Source organism: Cyphellophora europaea (genome assembly GCF_000365145.1).
Source record: "Cyphellophora europaea CBS 101466 unplaced genomic scaffold supercont1.11, whole genome shotgun sequence".
Classification (NCBI taxonomy): Eukaryota; Fungi; Ascomycota; class Eurotiomycetes; order Chaetothyriales; family Cyphellophoraceae; genus Cyphellophora; species Cyphellophora europaea.
Window position 1 is genome coordinate 966,486 of NW_008481799.1, and position 19,118 is coordinate 985,603.

The 19,118-nt window shown below is 53.8% G+C and overlaps 2 protein-coding genes across 2 annotated transcripts; both read left to right on the forward strand.

Annotated features, from left to right (window-relative positions):
* Window positions 1-70: 70 nt before the first annotated feature.
* Window positions 71-13,122, forward strand: HMPREF1541_10045 (uncharacterized protein; the record flags this gene model as incomplete). The annotated part of the gene is made up of 2 exons (XM_008714716.1): window positions 71-350; window positions 407-13,122. 2 exons carry the CDS (start codon window positions 71-73, stop codon window positions 13,120-13,122), a joined length of 12,996 nt encoding a protein of 4,331 aa, XP_008712938.1.
* Window positions 13,123-13,698: 576 nt separating this feature from the next.
* HMPREF1541_10046 (uncharacterized protein) lies at window positions 13,699-19,008 on the forward strand (the record flags this gene model as incomplete). Its single annotated transcript, XM_008714717.1, has 2 exons — window positions 13,699-17,373; window positions 17,422-19,008. The coding sequence occupies 2 exons, from the start codon at window positions 13,699-13,701 to the stop codon at window positions 19,006-19,008; spliced, it is 5,262 nt and encodes a 1,753-aa protein (XP_008712939.1).
* Between the last annotated feature and the right edge of the window lie 110 nt (window positions 19,009-19,118).

Genomic DNA, 19,118 nt, shown 5'->3' on the forward strand with positions numbered 1-19,118 from the left:
GCTGGCGTTCTGACACTTCTGGAGGTTTCATCAAGGCAGTGGTATCAACTCTCTATCAAATGAATCGATAATGGAAGTCCTTAGCCCCTCTGCCCCCAATGGCAACGGGGTTACTCCCACCATCGAGGCCGCTGACCCCATAGCGGTTCTCGAGCACATCGCCAATCTAATCGAAACTGCTCTTGGAGCAGCTCGCAAAGAGCTGGAGGCTGTTGGCAGTCTGCTATCCGATAGCAAGCGTGCAGAGGCTTTGGAGAAGGTGTCCCAATTCGCTGCCGACTCACAGGTTGCCCTCTATGCGCAGAAAGATCGGCGAGATGAAATGGTCAACGGCCACGACGAATCGCCCCGTAAGTCTATCTGCTTTCACTTCTGACACGGAATTCCACTAATCTGGTTGATATAGGGATAGAACATGTCTACACACTCTCTTCCGAGTTCTCATCGTCACGATCAACCGTCGCTTCCCTTGCCTTCCTGAAGCGGCCCTCCCAGCTCGATGGCTCCAGGCCGATCGCGGAACAAATACATATGATCAATCTGCCCAGCTCAATAGTGGCCGACGAGGATGGCAACAGCGATATCAAGGGTGCGTCCCCTTTCGAGGTCATGCACTCCATCCTGCACAATGCCCTTGTGCCTTATTTCGAGGCCTACACAAGAAGTCAGAGTTCCGCCGGCAGAACATGGTACGACTCTGAAGCCAAGTCTGGTATTCCTGGTGCGAGAAGACGACTCGGCGAGCTGGAAATGAGCCTACTTCACCTCCAACAGAACACCGACATTCCGATGGTCAATCTGAGTATGCATCCCATCGTAGCCGATGCCCTCCAGCGGGCGGAGGCCGAAGGCAAGATTCCATCCCTTTCGATGATCCCCAACAACGTTCTCGATGATTCAAAAGTCCTCAATAGTGTGCAGAGCCAGGTGAACAGTTGGGTCAAATCAATACAGGGCATGACGAAACTGGTCAAGGACTCAGAATGCGGTTCTGCTGCGCAGGAAATCAACTTCTGGCTGTCCCTCGAATCGGCATTGAGTCGCGTGGAGAAGTCGCTCCAGAGTCCGGGTGTAGTACTGACTCTGGACATTCTCAATAACGGCAAACGTTTCCAGGCTGGAATCTCGCTCAAGGATGACACCAATTTGGCCACTGCACAGGCAACTGTGCACAACTACAATGTTCTCATGCGCGACTTTCCATTGGATGAGCTGTCGTCAGCCACGACCCTTGCAAAGATCCAGGAGGCTCTGGGCCAGATCTTCTCCCACATCAACAAGAAACTGCGGGTTAGTGCGAACTATCCCGTCAAGCGCGCGTTGAAGTTGGTCGAGGGCATCTCAGAAGATCTCAACACGCAAATACACCGCGTCCTCCGTGGGAAGCCCCTATTATCTCTCAATTATGAGGCTTTCATGGAAGTGGTGCGATTGGCTGATGCAATCTGGACTACTTGGGACGATGCAGTCAGAGAGTTTACCACGGTCGCGCGTGAACTCATCCGCAAGCGCAACACTGAATTCGTGCCTATCAAGATTACGCCTCGTCACCTTCAGACGCAGGAACGCTTGAAGTATGTTCGCACTTTCCGGAGGAATCATGAGCAGTTGGCGCGAACCATCACCACGGTACTTGGGCCAAAATCAGCTACGGAATCTTTGTCGAGACCTAGCAGTTCGGATGGTGTCGCAATCCTGGAGGAGATCGGCGACGTTGATGCTGTTCAAGAAGTTGCCGATGCCTACAATGCCATTCGCGACGTCGAAGTCCTTGACACATCCGAGACAGGGACCGAGATCTGGGTTCAGGCAGAGCTGCAGTACACCGAGCGGACCTCGCGCGTTGAGAACTCTATCATCGCGCGCCTTCGTGATCGTCTAGCCACCGCAAAAACCGCTAACGAGATGTTCCGCGTCTTCGCCAAGTTCAACGCTCTTTTAGTTCGACCAAAAGTCCGTGGTGCCATTGGCGAGTATCAGACTCAACTTCTGGACAATGTCAAAAACGACATTGCTGCTCTCCACGAACGATACAAGGGACAGTATGGAGGTTCCGAAACCCAAATGATGGCTCAGCTGCGCGACATTCCTCCCGTAGCCGGATCGATTCTATGGGTACGGCAGATCGAAGCTCAGCTCAACAGCTACATGAAAAAGGTCGAAGCAGTTCTTGGGCAGGACTGGACGCTACACACCGATGGAGAAAAGCTTGCGGCCGAGAGTGACATGTTCCGTAAGAAACTCACCACTCGTCCCATCTACGAGGCTTGGCTCGCCGATGTTCAGAGACGCAACTTGCAAATTTCTGGCAGATTGTTCAGTATCGCACGTGCCCGTGGCGCGTCTGGAGCTCTGGAGCTCGGTGTCAATTTCGACAACCACGTTATCTCATTGTTCAAGGAGGTACGAAACCTGACCTGGCTCAACTTTCAAATCCCACACGCCATCTCGAACGTCTCAAAGGAAGCTCAACGTGTGTATCCTTTCGCATTGAGCTTAATGGAGAGCGTCACTGCTTATATTTCCATTACGAGAACCATCTCAGGCATGTCTGATGTTTCACAACTTCTTACAGGGTATGAAAAGGATGTGCAGATGTTGTTCAGCAGGGGCATTCCTCTCCGATGGGAGTCTTTCGTCCACATCTACGACATGCCCGCGCAGAAGTCGATTGGCGATGCCGGTTCCGCAGCTGTTGTGCGCTCGGACAGCAAGCACGTCCAATATGTGCGAGACCTATCTGCAGCCGTTGCCGTGTTGCAGAGCAAGACCTGGACCCTGCAGGAAATCTCAAACAACATCACGCTTGCTCTCAATGAGATGAAGACCTGCGACTATAGCCTCAAAGCCTTCGAGACTCAGGTCGATGCTATTCAGAACGGGGTCGATAAACTGAACTTGGAAAACTATGCAAATCTAGACTCTTGGGTTCAGAAGCTCAATTTGGAGTTGCGCCTCATACTACAAGAGCGCTTGAACGCCGCTCTCGATTACTGGACGAAGTCATTCTCGAACGCCTCCCAGAACGATACCTTTGAGCTTCAATCACCCGAAAACAACGTGTACCATGTTGGTTTCCCGCACATTGAAATCGGCATCCAGATGAACAACCAGACCATTTTCATCGAGCCTCCACTGAACTTCGTGAGGGCTTCCTGGCTGTCCGATCTGGAGCAGTATCTCGATGTGCTGTGCCATCTGCGCTTAATCAAATCGTCTCGTTACCAGATGTCAGCTGCAGCTAGTCTCGTGCAAGCGGACGCTACTTTCGCCGACCTTGTCCAGGGAAGTGTAGCTTCACTCCAGAAAGCCTTCGATGCTATTGATGGGAAACTCGGTGATATGGCTGGATACCTCGAAGAGTGGTATCGATACCAATCGCTGTGGGATCTGCGATCCGACCACATAACCGAAGCACTTGGCGAAGACCTCACTCAGTGGCACCAGCTCCTTCAAGAGATTCGAGAAGCGCGTTCGACTTTCGATACCTCTGGCGACCAAAAGGACTTTGGAAACGTCAGCTTCAACTATAAACAAATACAGTCGAAAATCACGCAGAAGTATGACCAGTGGCAATACGAGGTGACCATGAAATTCGGCAATCTCCTGGGTGGCCGGATGAGCGAACTTTTCACCGATCTCAAGCGGTGTCGCGCCGATCTGGAGAACCACTCGCTGGAGACTACATCCACTGCACAGGCTGTGGCCTTCATAACTGTTGTTCAGCAATGCAAGAGGAATGCCAGCCTCTGGGAGCCTGAAGTTGAAGTGTTCCGCCAAGGTCAGACTACTCTGTCACGCCAACGATACAACTTCCCAAACGATTGGCTTTCCGCGAACCAGGTAAGTGACGAGTGGAATGCTTTTGAGGAAATCCTCAACCGCAAGAGCAAGCTGGTCGAGGAGCAAACCGATGCTCTACGAGCCAAGATTGCTGCAGAGGATTCCGTCATCAGTGACCGTGTCCGGGAAACGATCTCACAATGGCAAGAAGAGAAGCCTGTCTCAGGCACGATAGCGCCTGACGAGGCCTCTGCACTCCTCCGTACCTTCCAGACCAAGCTCGAGAAGCTACAATCTGATCTCGATACTGTCTCGCGTGCCAAGGAAGCCCTCGGCCTCGCATTCAGCAAGGACGAGAGTCTGGCTGCTACTCTAGAAGAAGTGCACGACTTCATGTCTGTCTGGTCTGCTTTGTCGACCATATGGCAGAGTATCAACGACCTTCGGGAGACCTTGTGGACCAGCATTCAGCCCAGAAAGATAAGGCAGTCACTCGAAGGTCTTGTCAAAATGGCAAAGGAGATGCCGAGTCGCATGCGTCAATATGCGGCGTTTGAGCATGTTCAGAATGTCCTTCGCCAACTCATTAAGGCCAACTCGCTTCTCAATGACTTGAAGTCTGATGCTATCAGAGAGCGTCATTGGGTGAGAATCTTCAAGGCTGTTAGACCAAGCAAGCGGTATTCCGAAGTCTCCATGACTCTCGGCGATGTGTGGGACCTCCAACTTGTCACAAGTGAAGCTACGATCAAGGACATTATTCTCCAAGCACAGGGCGAGCTTGCACTGGAAGAATTCGTGAAGCAAGTCCGCGATACATGGCAAAACTACTCTTTGGATCTGGTCATGTATCAGAACAAGACTCGCCTCATTCGTGGCTGGGATGACCTCTTCACCAAGTGCAGTGAGAACCTGAACTCGCTACAAGCCATGCGTCATTCGCCTTACTACAAAGAATTTGAGGAAGAGGCGTCGTCGTGGGAAGACAAGCTCAATCGCGTCCATGTTCTTTTCGACATCTGGATTGACGTCCAGCGCCAATGGGTCTACCTCGAGGGTGTCTTCATCGGCAATCAGGAAATCCAGCATCTACTGCCGACCGAGTCCAGCCGCTTCTCAAACATCAATACCGAGTTCACAACGATCATGAAGAAAGTTGCCAAGTCTCCTTTCGTTATGGACGTGCTCGGCATCGCCGGAATCCTCAAGTCTCTTGAGCGCTTAGCCGATCTTTTGAGCAAGATTCAAAAAGCTCTTGGAGAATACCTCGAGCGAGAGAGAGTGCAATTTCCTAGATTCTACTTCGTGGGTGATGAGGATCTGCTCGAAATTATCGGTAATAGCAATGAGACAACTCGTGTCGCGAAGCACTTCAAGAAAATGTTCGCGGGCATCTCTGGTGTGGAGGTCACGGATGATAATGTGATCACTGCCATCAGTTCAAAAGAGGGGGAAGTCGTCCCGCTCAAGAAGGAAGTGTCATTGCTCAAGCTGCCCAAGATCAATGACTGGCTCACCGCTCTCGACAACAGCGTCAAGTCCACACTCGGCGAGTTATTAGCTGAGGCAGTCCTTGAGTTTGAGCCCATCTTCCAGTCGTCAGAGCTCAATGTGTCGCAGTTTTTGGAGTACTTGACCAAATTCCCTGCCCAGATTGCCATTTTGGGCGCGCAAGTGGTCTGGACGAAACTCGTGCAGGGTTGCTTGGAGGATGCCGGTCAGGGTCTATCGAAGCTCTATGACGCCGAGATTCGAATTCTCGAAATGCTTGCAGAGAGCGTGCTGCAAGATCTTCCTGCCCTTACTCGGCGAAAATGTGAGCACTTCATTACTGAAGCAGTCCACCAACGAGACATGATTGGGAAGCTCGTTCAAGTCGAAGCAAATACACCCGGCCACTATCTCTGGATCTTGTGCATGCGCTATGTATACAACCCAGAGGCAGAGCTGCTTGATCGCCTTGCCATTGAGATGGCCAATGCACGCCTGAATTATGGCTGGGAATACCTCGGAGTTCCTGATCGTCTCGTACGAACGCCGCTTACAGACCGATGCTTCCTGACTTTGACACAAGCCATGTGCCAGCGGTTAGGTGGTTCGCCGTATGGGCCAGCAGGTACTGGCAAGACTGAATCCGTCAAAGCCCTTGGTCTACAACTCGGGCGCTTTACCCTCGTCTTCTGCTGTGACGACACTTTTGACTTCCAAGCGATGGGTCGTATCTTCTTGGGTATCTGCCAAGTCGGCGCCTGGGGCTGCTTCGATGAGTTCAATCGTTTGGAAGAGCGCATTCTGTCTGCTGTGTCTCAACAGATCCAGAACATTCAAATTGGTCTTCGTAACAGCACCAACGAACAGAAGGCGCAAATCGAGCTGGTTGGCCGGCGCTTCAGGGTCAACCAGAACTCTGGACTCTTCATCACCATGAATCCTGGCTATGCCGGACGCTCGAATCTGCCTGACAATCTCAAGAAATTGTTCAGAAGTGTTGCTATGTCGAAGCCCGACAAAGAATTGATTGCTGAAGTTATGTTGTTCGCCCAAGGTTTCAAGCAAGCCAAGGAAGTCTCAAGACAAGTCGTCCCATTCTTCGACCACTGCGCGAAGATGCTGTCAAAGCAGCCACATTACGATTTTGGCCTTCGAGCGCTGAAGAGCGTGCTGGTCAGCTCTGGTGGTCTGAAGAGAATGCACGTCCAAGCCAGCGCCGCAGGCGAAGCTACACTCGACATTAGCGAACCCCAGATAATTGTCCAGAGTATTAGAGAGACTGTGTCTCCGAAGCTTATTCAGTCGGATGTTGAGCGGCTCGTCGAGGTACAGGCCACAGATTTCCCAGGCGTCGAGTATGTCCCAGCCGACCTGACCAAGCTGAAGACTGCCATTGAAGACGTCATGATGGAGCGTAATCTCACCCCAACCGATGCTTGGATGACGAAGATTATCCAGCTGTACCAGATCCAAAATATTCACCATGGTGTCATGATGGTCGGACAATCAGCGTCAGGCAAGACAGCCATCTGGCGCGTCCTTCAACAGGCCTTGCAAAAGGTCGACGGCATCGAAGGTGTGCACCACGTCATTGATCCCAAGGTCATGTCTAAAGAGATCTTGTACGGCAGTCTCGACAATACTACTCGTGAGTGGACCGACGGGCTGTTCACTGCAACCCTTCGTAAGATTGTCGATAACCTTCGTGGTGAAGACTCGAAGAGGCATTGGATCGTTTTCGATGGCGATGTCGATCCTGTGTGGGTTGAGAACCTGAACAGCGTGCTCGATGACAACAAATTACTTACGCTGCCCAACGGCGAACGCCTGAATCTTCCCTCGAATGTTCGGATCATGTTCGAGGTCGAGAGCTTGAAGTACGCCACCTTGGCCACTGTCAGCCGCTGCGGTATGGTTTGGTTCAGTGATGACACTGTCACCCCATCGCTCATAATTGACCATCAGCTGAAAGCAATGGCCAGCAGAAGCTTCGATGATATTGACGAAGACGTTGGGGCTGGGAACGCTCCTGCTAAGGTCCACGATACTCAGGTCCGCATCGTTGAGATTCTCCGAGCACTCATCGATCGCAACGACTTCCTGCTGAAGGCTCTCGATCAAGCTGCAGTCTACAAGCACATCATGGAGTTTACGGCTGCACGGGTGCTCGACAGTTTCTTTTCGTTACTCGTCAAGACCTGCCGCCACATCTTGCAATACAATATTAATCATCCCGAGTTTCCCTTGGATGATGAGCAAATGGAGTCTTTTGTGGCCAAAAAGCTACTGCTTGCGACTGTGTGGGCTCTGGTGGGAGACTCATCCCTTTCGATCCGCAAATCTTTCGGCGATTTCATAACTACTCTGACCAATACAGAGCTGCCAACACTCGATGACTCGACATCACTCATTGACTACGATGTTACGCTCCCTCAAGCTCAATGGGCGCCTTGGCAGTCGCAGGTACCCAGCATTGAGGTCAACACGCATTCAATCACTCAGACCGATGTCATCATCCCCACCGTTGACACGGTTCGTCACGAGGATGTTCTTTACTCCTGGTTGGCAGAGCATAAGCCTCTGATGCTCTGCGGTCCTCCAGGTTCCGGCAAAACCATGACATTGTTCAGTGCGCTTCGCAAGCTGCCCGACATGGAAGTCGTCGGCCTCAATTTCTCCAGCGCCACCCAACCTGAGCTGATCACCAAGACCTTCGAGCAATATTGCGAGTATCGCAAAACGCTGAACGGCGTGGTCCTGGCCCCTACACAGATGGGTAAATGGCTTGTCGTGTTCTGCGATGAGATCAACTTGCCAGCACCTGATACCTACGGCACTCAACGCGCAATCAGCTTCCTGCGTCAGCTTATTGAGCAGAACGGCTTCTGGAGGACCTCAGATAAAGCTTGGGTATCACTCGAGCGTATTCAGTTCGTTGGCGCTTGCAATCCTCCTGAAGATGCAGGTCGCCATGCTATGGGAGCACGCTTCCTCCGTCATGCGCCTGTTGTCATGGTCGACTATCCGGGAGAGCTGTCTCTTCTTCAGATCTATGGTACCTTTAACAATGCCGTGCTCAAGGTTATCCCTTCACTGCGCGGTTTCGCGGATGCGCTGACACGCGCAATGGTGGGCTTCTTCCTAAAGTCTCAGTCTCGCTTCACTGCCGACATTCAGCCACACTACGTCTACTCGCCACGTGAGTTGACAAGATGGGTGCGCGGTGTGTATGAAGCCATTGCGCCCCTCGAACAACTTACCCTCGAGGGCCTGCTCCGCATTTGGGCGCACGAAGCACTTCGTCTGTTCTCTGATAGGCTTGTCTCCCAAGAAGAGCGCGATTGGACTTCCGACATGGTCCGACAGACAGCCTTGGAGCATTTCCCATCCGCAGACATCAACAATGCTCTACAAGGTCCCATTCTCTTCTCTAACTGGCTGTCTCGCAATTATGTGTCAGTTGAGCAAGAGCAGCTTCGTGAATTTGTCAAGGCACGTCTCAAGACATTCTGCGAGGAAGAGGTCGATGTACCCCTTGTCCTGTTCAATGATGTGTTGGAACACGCGCTTCGTATCGATCGTGTCTTCCGCCAACCTCAGGGCCATCTCATCTTGATTGGTACGAGCGGTAGCGGAAAGACGACGTTATCACGCTTCGTTGCCTGGATGAATGGTCTCTCGGTGTTCCAGATCAAGGTCCACGGCAGATATTCTGCGGAAGACTTCGATGACGATTTGAGAAATGTGCTTCGCCGCTGCGGTACTCAAGCTCAGAAGATATGCTTCATCATGGACGAGTCTAATGTACTTGATTCTGGCTTCTTGGAGCGGATGAACACGCTGCTCGCCAATGGTGAAGTCCCTGGTCTGTTCGAGGGCGATGAGTATGCCTCGCTCATGACGGCTTGCAAAGAAGGTGCTCAGCGACAGGGCTTGCTTCTTGATTCTCAAGAAGAGCTCTACAAGTGGTTCACCCAGCAAATTGTTCGCAACCTGCACGTTGTGTTCACCATGAATCCACCGCAGGAAGGACTGTCATCTAAAGCTGCCACATCTCCTGCGCTATTCAATCGTTGTGTCTTGAATTGGATGGGCGACTGGTCCGACCAAGCTCTCTTCCAAGTTGGCTTTGAGCTTACTCAATCTGTTGATCTGGACAAGCCCAACTTCCAATCTCCAGACAGTCTTCCGGTCGCGTATCGTGGCCTCCAGCTACCGGCATCCCACCGAGACACTATCGTCAACGCCATGGTCTACATTCATTATTCGATACAGCAGATCAATTCGCGACTGGAAAAGCAGCAGGGCATCGTTACTTACCTGACTCCCCGCCACTATCTTGACTTCGTAGCTCACTTCGTCAAGCTCTTTCACGAAAAGCGCGAAGATCTGGAAGACCAGCAGCGGCACTTAAATGTTGGCCTCGACAAACTCAAAGACACGGTAGACAAAGTCCGCGATCTGCGCGTCAGTCTCGCCCAGAAGAAGACGCAGCTGGAAGCCAAAGATGCTGAAGCCAACGAGAAGCTGCAACGCATGGTGGCCGATCAACGCGAAGCCGAGACCAGGAAATCTGCGTCTCTGGAGATTCAGTCTGCTCTGGAGGTCCAGGAGAAGGAGGTCGCAGAACGCAAAGAGATTGTGCTCAACGATCTCGCAAAAGCCGAGCCTGCCGTCGTTGAAGCTCAACGCAGCGTCAGTAACATCAAGAGACAACATTTGACCGAAGTGCGATCTATGGGCAACCCACCCAACGGTGTAAAGTTGGCTCTTGAGTCTGTCTGCACACTTCTTGGCAACAAGGTCGACAGCTGGAAGACCATCCAGGGTATTGTTCGTCGCGAGGACTTCATTGCCAGTATCGTCAATTACGACAACGAGGCGCAGATGACTGCGCCGCTGCGTGAGAAGATGCGTCGCGAATTCCTGTCCAACGATGATTTCACATTCGAGCGTGTCAACCGAGCCAGCAAGGCTTGTGGCCCGCTCGTGCAATGGGTCAATGCTCAAGTGAACTACTCCGAGATCCTTGACCGAGTTGGCCCGCTTCGAGCTGAAGTTGAGCATCTTGAAGATAAGGCTTTGCAGACGAAGGCCGAGGCCAAGGCGATCGAGAACACCATCGCGAAGCTGGAAGGCAGCATTGCTACCTACAAGACCGAATATGCTGCTTTGATCAGCGAAACCCAGGCCATCAAGACTGAGATGTCTCGTGTCCAGACCAAGGTCGATCGAAGTGTGCGTCTTCTTGACAGCTTATCGAGTGAACGAGGTCGCTGGGAGGAGGCCAGCCACTCCTTTGAAACACAGATCCAGACACTCGTTGGCGATGTTGTCATCGCTTCAGCTTTTCTCGCTTACGGAGGCCTATACGACCAGCAGTTCCGTAAGAGTATGGTCGATGATTGGCTCCACCAGCTCTCGCAATCTGGCATTGCGTGCAAGAGTGATAGCTCTGTATTGGGCTACCTGTCCACCGCCGACGAGCGACTCCAGTGGCAGAAGAATGCTCTGCCCGCCGATGACCTATGCATGGAGAATGCAATCATGCTCAAGCGGTTCAATCGATATCCATTGATCATCGATCCTTCCAGTCGGGTCACCGAGTTCTTGAAGCATGAACATGAAGGTCGCAAGTTAACCGTAACCAGCTTCCTGGATGACGCCTTCACCAAGCAGCTGGAGAGTGCTCTGCGCTTCGGCAACCCGATCTTGATTCAAGACGCAGAGTACCTGGACCCCATTCTGACGCATGTGCTCAACAAAGAGTACCAGAAAACCGGCGGTCGTGTCTTGATCCAGCTCGGCAAGCAGGAGATCGACTTTTCACCTAGCTTCAAGCTTTATCTGTCGACCCGAGATCCTTCAGCCAACTTCGCACCAGACATCTGCAGTAGAACCACATTCGTCAACTTCACGGTCACACAGAGCAGTCTGAGAACGCAATCACTCAATGAGGTACTGAAGGCCGAGCGCCCAGACGTAGACAAGAGAAGGACAAACCTGATCAAGATGCAAGGCGAGTTCAACACCAATCTCCGGCAGTTAGAGAAGCGTCTCTTGCAAGCCCTGAACGAGTCACGCGGCAACATCCTGGATGATGACAACGTGATTCAGACACTCGAGACACTCAAGAAAGAAGCTGCAGTCATCTCCAAAAAGATGTCGGAAACAGAAGGTGTTATGGCAGAGGTCGAGCGGATCACTCAAGACTATGCCCGCATTGCCAATGCTTGCAGCGCAATCTTTGCCATTCTCGAGCAGTTGCATCACCTTAACCACACCTATCGGTTCTCGTTACAGTACTTCACCAACATCTTCAACCACGTACTAAACCAAGTCAAAGCTATGACCAACAAGACGGACCACAAGGAACGTGGCGAGATCATTCTCAAGGACATCTTCATCGAGACGTTCCGGCGCACCTCGCTCTCTCTGCTTCAGAAAGATCGAATCACACTTGCCGTCCTACTGATTCGAGCAACGCCGTATGACTTTGACCGATCCTTTCTCGAGCTCGTGCTTGATGAGCGACCCACGTCTAGCAGTGCAAGTAGCCAGACCGGCTCTGCTGACAACATCATTGCAAAAATCAAGCGGCAGGATCCATTCAAGAACGCGGCGATCGATGCTCGGAGCAAGGAATGGCAACAATTCATGTCTGCCGAACGCGCCGAACGGTACGTTCCTGCCATTTGGGAGCCAACAAACAATAGCATCACAGATGAGCTGCTGCGTTTACTGGCCGTCAAGTTGGCTCGACCTGATCGGCTCCTACCAGCTGCACAGAAGCTGGTGATGCAAGTTTTTGGAGCTGAGATTTTCTCAGGCAGCGACAGCCTCGCGCTCATCGTGCAGCAAGTCAACAGCTCGATCCCTATTGCTCTGATGTCCAATCCTGGCTTTGACGCCAGCTACAAGGTGGATGCACTTGTTGAGAAGCAGAATGCCAGTTGTGCCAACGTGGCTATGGGTTCGGAAGAAAGTCTTGCGAGTGCGGACAAGGCCATCACGGGCGCGGCTGCCAACGGCACCTGGGTACTGATCAAGAACGTGCACCTGGCTCCGCAATGGCTTCAGTCACTGGAGAAACGCTTGTCAGCCCTGAAGCCTCATGACGACTTCCGCCTATTCCTGTCGATGGAGTCGAGCCCAAAGATTCCGGTCAACCTCATCCGGGCTTCTCGGGCATTGGTGTATGAGCAACCCGCCGGTATGCGTGCCAACATGAAAGACACCCTGACCGTCCTGTCCGACCGTAGTGTTCAGGCACCTGTGGAGAAGGGCAGGTTGTACTTGTTGTTGTGCTTTCTGCACGCTATTCTCCAAGAACGCTTACGATACGCACCTACGCTCGGCTGGAAAGGCTTTTGGGAATTCAACGACAGCGATTACGAATGCTGTGCATTCATCATCGATACGTGGATCGAGAATATCGCGCAGGGGCGTTCCAACGTGGCGCCGGTCAAGTTGCCCTGGGATCTCATTCGCACACTGATCATGGAGATGTACGGAGGCAAGATTGACGATGAAGGAGATTTCAATCTCCTGGGCCATCTGGTACGTAAGATATTCGACCCTGCAGCGTATGAAAGTGAGCACGAGTTGGTGTCCGAGGGCAACACGGAGCCGTTGAAAGTGCCTGGCGGAACGACAATCAAGGACTTCATGGGTTGGGTGGAGCAACTGCCAGAGCGAGAGCCACCGGCGTACCTGGGCCTACCGGACAATGCAGATAAGCTGCTCTTGGTTGGACAAGGGAAGGAAATGATCTCGAATTTGGCACGGATGACAGATCTGCTGGAAGAAGGAGAGGAATTGGCTGCTGGGCCTGCGGCCAAGGCTTGAGGAATTGAGGCTGGCGGTACAGGAAGAAGGGTTGGAGACGTGGCTTCAAGGGTGGATGCTTTCTCTTTGTGAGACTTTCTATGCGGGTGAATTACTAGGTTGTCAGGATGTTGGGGACATTGATTAGACTGGCCATTGTGCTTTGTCATAGCGATAGGCGTCGGGAGTTGGGTGCTTGGGAAGAGTACCCCGGGCTAGAGCGGTGTACTACTGTCAATAGTGTATAGATCGATATGTTCAGAGACATAAAGTAAGCTTTCTCTGAGTCTGCGGTGTAGGTACTTGGTCTTGCAATGCCTGTATCAATGACCATGTATCCGACCGGCTATTCTTCGGTAGAGCCTTGTCAAAGCATCTGGTCTGCGCCTACCCCAGAAACACAAAGACAGAGTGTTCTTCAACCAGACAACCCACCTGTTTGTGCGGTGACACCTATGCCATCTCTTCCACCCTCGAAGGCTCTGGTCTGTGTCTGGAAATAGTGGCAATTTCACCAAAATGTGCTGTCCCTAGGTCAACGAAATCCGATCGAACCAGCCGAGGGTGCGCGTGCTATTCCTCCCGTCAACGCTCGACATGGCCGAACAAATAGATCCGCTCGCGCGAGCACCGCGGCCGGAAGACCGCGCCTACAGCACAGAAGTCACATCCCCGGACTTCATCGAGCCCTTTGATTTCCCCCGTCGCGCCTCGCTCGGCCGTCCCGTCATCGCCATCGACCCAGTCGCCCTCATCACTACAGAATGCATCACCATAACCTCCGCCATGCGGAAGAACGCCCGCTGGGCCCAATCCTCCATCTCCACTATCCTTGGAGGCGGTGCAAGCAAGGAGAAGGAAAAGGATATTTTACGTTCCTCCTCCCAGCGCGCGAAGCAGGGCGGCCGCTTGAGTATCCCGGATCCCACCAGTCGGGCCGCCACACCGAACCGAGGAGGGGATGGTGCTCCCGACGATGAGGACACGAGCCTCGCCAGCAGATGGGGTCTGCGGGGCAAGAAGGGCAAGAGCATGGCCGACAACCCTCTCCTCTCGGCCTTTGCTCGCCTGCGCAGAGATCTGGCGGGGTGTCGAGACATCTCGACTGTCGATGCGCCCGAGCTGCTGCATCCTTTCCTGCAGGTCATCAGGTCATCTTCGACCAGCGCCGCGATTACAAGTCTCGCCGTCATCTCGATTACCAAATTCTTCGCCTACAATATTATCACCGTGCAGAGCCCCCGGATCTCCCTGGCGATGCACCTGCTCAGCGCCGCCATCACGCACTGCCGCTTTGAGGCTAGCGACACGTCGGCTGACGAGGTGGTCTTGTTGCGCATCCTCAGGCTGATGGAGAGCATTATGACGAGGGCCGAAGGTCAGCTGTTAGGGGATGAGAGTATCTGTGAGATGATGAGCACGGGTCTCAGCATGTGCTGCCAGGCGAGGCTGAGTGAGGTGCTGCGCCGCAGCGCGGAGATGGCTATGGTCACGATGTGTCAGGTAGTGTTTGGCCGTTTGAAGGAGCTGAAGGTGGAGGAGCCGATTCCGAAGACCAGGAGCAGATCCACCACGCTTGCTAGCGTGGCGGCCACAGAAGATCTAAAGATTGATCCGCCCATGATTGGCAGCGTCATGGGGAATGGCGCGGGTCAAGAGCGGCCCAGTGTGGAAGGTGGTGAGAATCGCGAGTCGCTGGAGCCACCCGCCTCGACGGAGAGGCCGACCTCTTCCCTGGAACAGCTGCAGCCGGTGCAGTCAGCCGGCAACACGGGCGAGGAGATCAAGCCTTATGCCCTGCCGTCCATCAAGGAGCTTTTTCGAGTGTTGATAGATCTGCTGGACCCTCACAACAAGACGCATTCGGACCCGATGCGCATTATGGCTCTCAGAATCATTGACGTCGCGCTTGAGGTGGCGGGGCCAGCTATTGCTCGCCAGCCGGCGCTTGCAGAGTTGGTTCAGGACCCGTTATGCAGGCATCTGTTCCAGCTTGTCCGGTCAGACAATATGCTGCTGCTCAACAACTCCTTGAGGGTGGCCGGCACGCTGTTGACGACGTGTCGGCATCTCTTGAAGTTGCAGCAGGAGCTGTTCCTCTCCTATCTGGTGTCGTGTCTTCATGTCCGGGTTGATATCCCCCAAGAGGCTGGCATTGACCCTTCGTTGTACGAGGGAGTGCCACAATCACCCAAGCTGGTGAAGCCCGCAGCCTCACAGCCAAATAGTGGGCGTTCGACACCAGTACCAGTCAAGGAGCGTCAGAAGCTTGGTCTAGAAGGGGGTGCTAGACGGCCGGAGGCGAGGGAAGCCATGGTCGAAAACATCGGCACGCTGATACGCATTCCTACTTTCATGGTGGAACTCTTCGTCAACTATGACTGTAATGTGGACAGACAGGATCTGTGCGAGGACATGGTCGGCCTGCTTTCGAGGAATGCTTTCCCTGATGCCGCAACTTGGAGCACCACCAGCGTACCGCCGCTGTGCCTGGACTCGCTGTTGAGCTTCATACAGTTCATGGCTGATCGTCTGCACCACAGAACGCCAGAGAACGGAAAGGAACAGCTGGAGAGATTGCGGGCTCAGCGCGTGCGAAAGAAGATCATCAAGAGTGGCGCCGCCAAATTCAACGACGATCCAAAGGCAGGCGTGGCTTTCCTCGTGAAGAACGGCATCATCAAGAGTCCAGACGATCCGTTACAGGTTGCTCAATTCCTTCGTGGGACATCCCACATCTCCAAAAAGGTGCTGGGCGACTTCATTACCAAGAAGAACAATGAGCCTCTACTTAAAGCCTTCATCGGGCTTTTCGACTTCAATGACAAGCGCATAGACGAGGCCCTTCGGGATATGCTGGGTTCTTTCCGCCTTCCTGGCGAGTCGGCTTTGATCGAGAGGATCATCAATATCTTCACAGACAGGTACTGCTCCGCGAACGGGACAGAAGATATTGCGGACCAGGATGCCGCCTATGTCCTGACCTACGCCATCATCATGCTCAACACCGATCTGTACAATCCCAACGCTTCCAAGAATCAGAAACGCATGACGCCCGAGGACTTTGCAAAGAATCTCCGTGGCGTTAACAGTGGCATGGACTTTGCGCCGGAGTATCTTCAGGAGATCTATGATGGTATCAAAGAGAACGAGATCATCCTGCCAGATGAACACGATAACAAGCACGCATTCGATTACGCATGGAAGGAGCTGCTGCAGAAGACCCACGATGCAGGTGATCTGGAGCTATGTCAAACCAACGCCTTTGATGCGGAGATGTTCCATGCGACGTGGAAGCCGATCATTGCCACCCTCAATTACGTCTTCATGTCGGCATCGGATGACGCTGTCTTTTCCCGAGTTGTGGTTGGCTTCGACCAGTGCGCCCAGCTTGCTGCACGGTACGATGTCACGGAAGCCTTTGACCGCATTATCTATAGTCTGAGTCAGATCACCGGTCTGGCCGCTGAGATTCCACCTAGTACCTCGCTCAACACGGAGGTGCAAGTAGGGAAGAGGCGCATCATGGTCTCTGAACTCGCCGTGCGGCTGGGCAGGGACTTCCGCGCGCAGCTTTCGACAGTGCTGTTGTTCAGAACCTTGACGGGACATGAGTTCGCTGTGGGTGAGACCTGGATTTACATTGTGCGCATTCTGCGGAATCTGTTCGTCAACTCTCTTGTGACACTGCCCAAGATTGAGAACAGTCGAATGGCTCGGCTAGAGCCTATACCCCTTCAGCCGCCCTCACAGATTATTGATCGGGACGGCAAGTTAGGCGACAGTGGGATCTTCTCGACCTTCACGTCTTACCTATCCAGCTATGCAGCAGATGACCCTCCAGAGCCATCCGAGGAGGAACTCGAGAACACTCTAAGCTCTGTCGACTGTGTCAAAGCGTGTCAACCAGCGATGGTGATCACGCATATGTTTAAGCTTCCAGCGGAGCAAACGAAGCTGCTAGTCAACGCCCTTCTGTCGCATATCGAAGACTCCTCACCTGTAGTGACAGTCAAGCCGGAGAGACCTATGCCCGTGACTGCCCGTGTCAATGGCCATCGACAGACATCCGGACCTCGGTACGATCCAGGCAATATCTTCCTGCTCGAGTTTGCCACTATCCTCTCGATCCGTGATGAAGATACAATGGCAGCGACAGGTGAACGGTTGGCAGGCACGCTGCACAACCACGTAAGGGATGCATCGAATCTCCATCCTGTTGCGGCGGCAAGAGTGGTGCGGTACCTACTGGATATGCTGCGCCATGGATATGTAAGTATTATGGGCTCTGATGCCGTTGCTCAGACTAACACCAGGCAGACCCACGACTTCATTCGCGCTCCCGTTGTTCTGCATAGCCTCAACAGCTTCGACGATGCCGTTCTCGAGCACACCTCATCTTCCCTAGTGGCTGGTCTGGCTGCCTGCATTTCGTCGCCAGCACCTCTCCGTAACGAAATCACCAACTCCCCTGACTTCTGGTCCATTCTCCAGCGACTTCACCAGCACAAAACCGAGGCTGAGCCCGTGTTCAACGTGCTTGCCAGCCTTGCCTCAGTTCAGCCCACCGCCATCACAGCAGACAATTACGAAGCCACAGTCAACCTCGCGAATGACTTCGCCACTGCTGGTCGCATCGGCGCTCCGGTCCCGCCGAATCGGGAGGCCCAGAGAAGAGGCGCGCGTCAGCCTCCCGCGAAAGCCAAGCCCGAGGACAACGTCGTCGTTCAGCGGGCTCTTCACGCAATCACACTGATCTACAACCTCACTGTTCTCACCCCATCCTTGATCGCGCAGTCTCACCTCGAACACAATGAAGCCTGGGCCGCATACTGGTCCCCTATCTTCCGCTCCCTATGCAGCCAGAGCATCAACCCCTGCCGCGAGGTGCGGCACCGCGCCATGACGGCACTGCAGCGCGTGCTGCTTTCAGAGGACCTTGCAGGTGCGAACCGATCTAAGACCGCCAAGGAGGACCACAAAGTGGATGAGGAACCTGAAGAGCAGCATCAAGAGTGGACGGCCATCTTCACCGAAGTGCTCTTCCCCTTGATCCTCCGACTGCTCAAGCCCGAAGTCTATCAGCTAGATCCACAGGGCATGGGCGACACCCGCGTGCAGGCCGCCACGCTGTTATGCAAGATCTTCCTGCGCTACCTGGACCCGCTGGCCGCGCTGCCGCCACTGGTGATCGAGAAGAGCGACGGTGCGAGCCCCGAGGCCACGCCGCAGAAGACAGGGGCTGCAACCTCGACGGCCACAAGCGGCGGTGCCGACACCGGCGCGGAGGCGACGCTAGCTTCGTCTGAGTCGGCGTCAGCAGCAGCGCCGGCAGGTCCTGCTGAAGGCAAAGCCACGACGACGACAACAACAACAACAACGGAGCAAAAGAACTGGCTCGTGCTGACGTGGGCACGCACGCTGGGCTTGCTGGATCGCATGCTCAACAGCGGCGTGGGCGCGCGCGAGCAGGAGGTCATGCTCGAGGCCGTCACTGAAGGCGTCAAGAATTGTCTGTTGGTCATGGCTGGTGGTGGCTATTTGGTGCCGCCACCAACATCAGGAGGCGCCGACAATAATGGCGGTGGTGATGCGGGTGGTGAGGGTGTTAGAGAGCAGCTGTGGCGCGAGACGGCGAGGAGGGTTGAGCGCGTCGTGCCGGGGTTGTTGGCGGAATTGTTCCCGGCCCCACCGCCGCCACCGCCGCAGGAGAAGGAGAAGGAGGGATTGGCGGTTGGGGTTTCCGAAAAGGGGGCGGTGGCTGAGGGGCAAGCGGAAATGGAGGTGGAAGGTGAGACGCATGTAGGAGATAGGCCTGGCGGGGGCGGAGTCGTCGAGGGCGGGGAGAAAGAGGACACTGCTTCCGCTACTACTGCTGCTGAATCGACGGGGGAGGAAGGGGTGTAAAAATGGACAGGCAGGCAGACAGATAGATAGCCACGCCATGCCGCGTCTCGGTAGCACAGCTGAGCTAGTTGTGTACGGGATAAAGAGCGGGCGGTAGAAGAGGGAGAAGT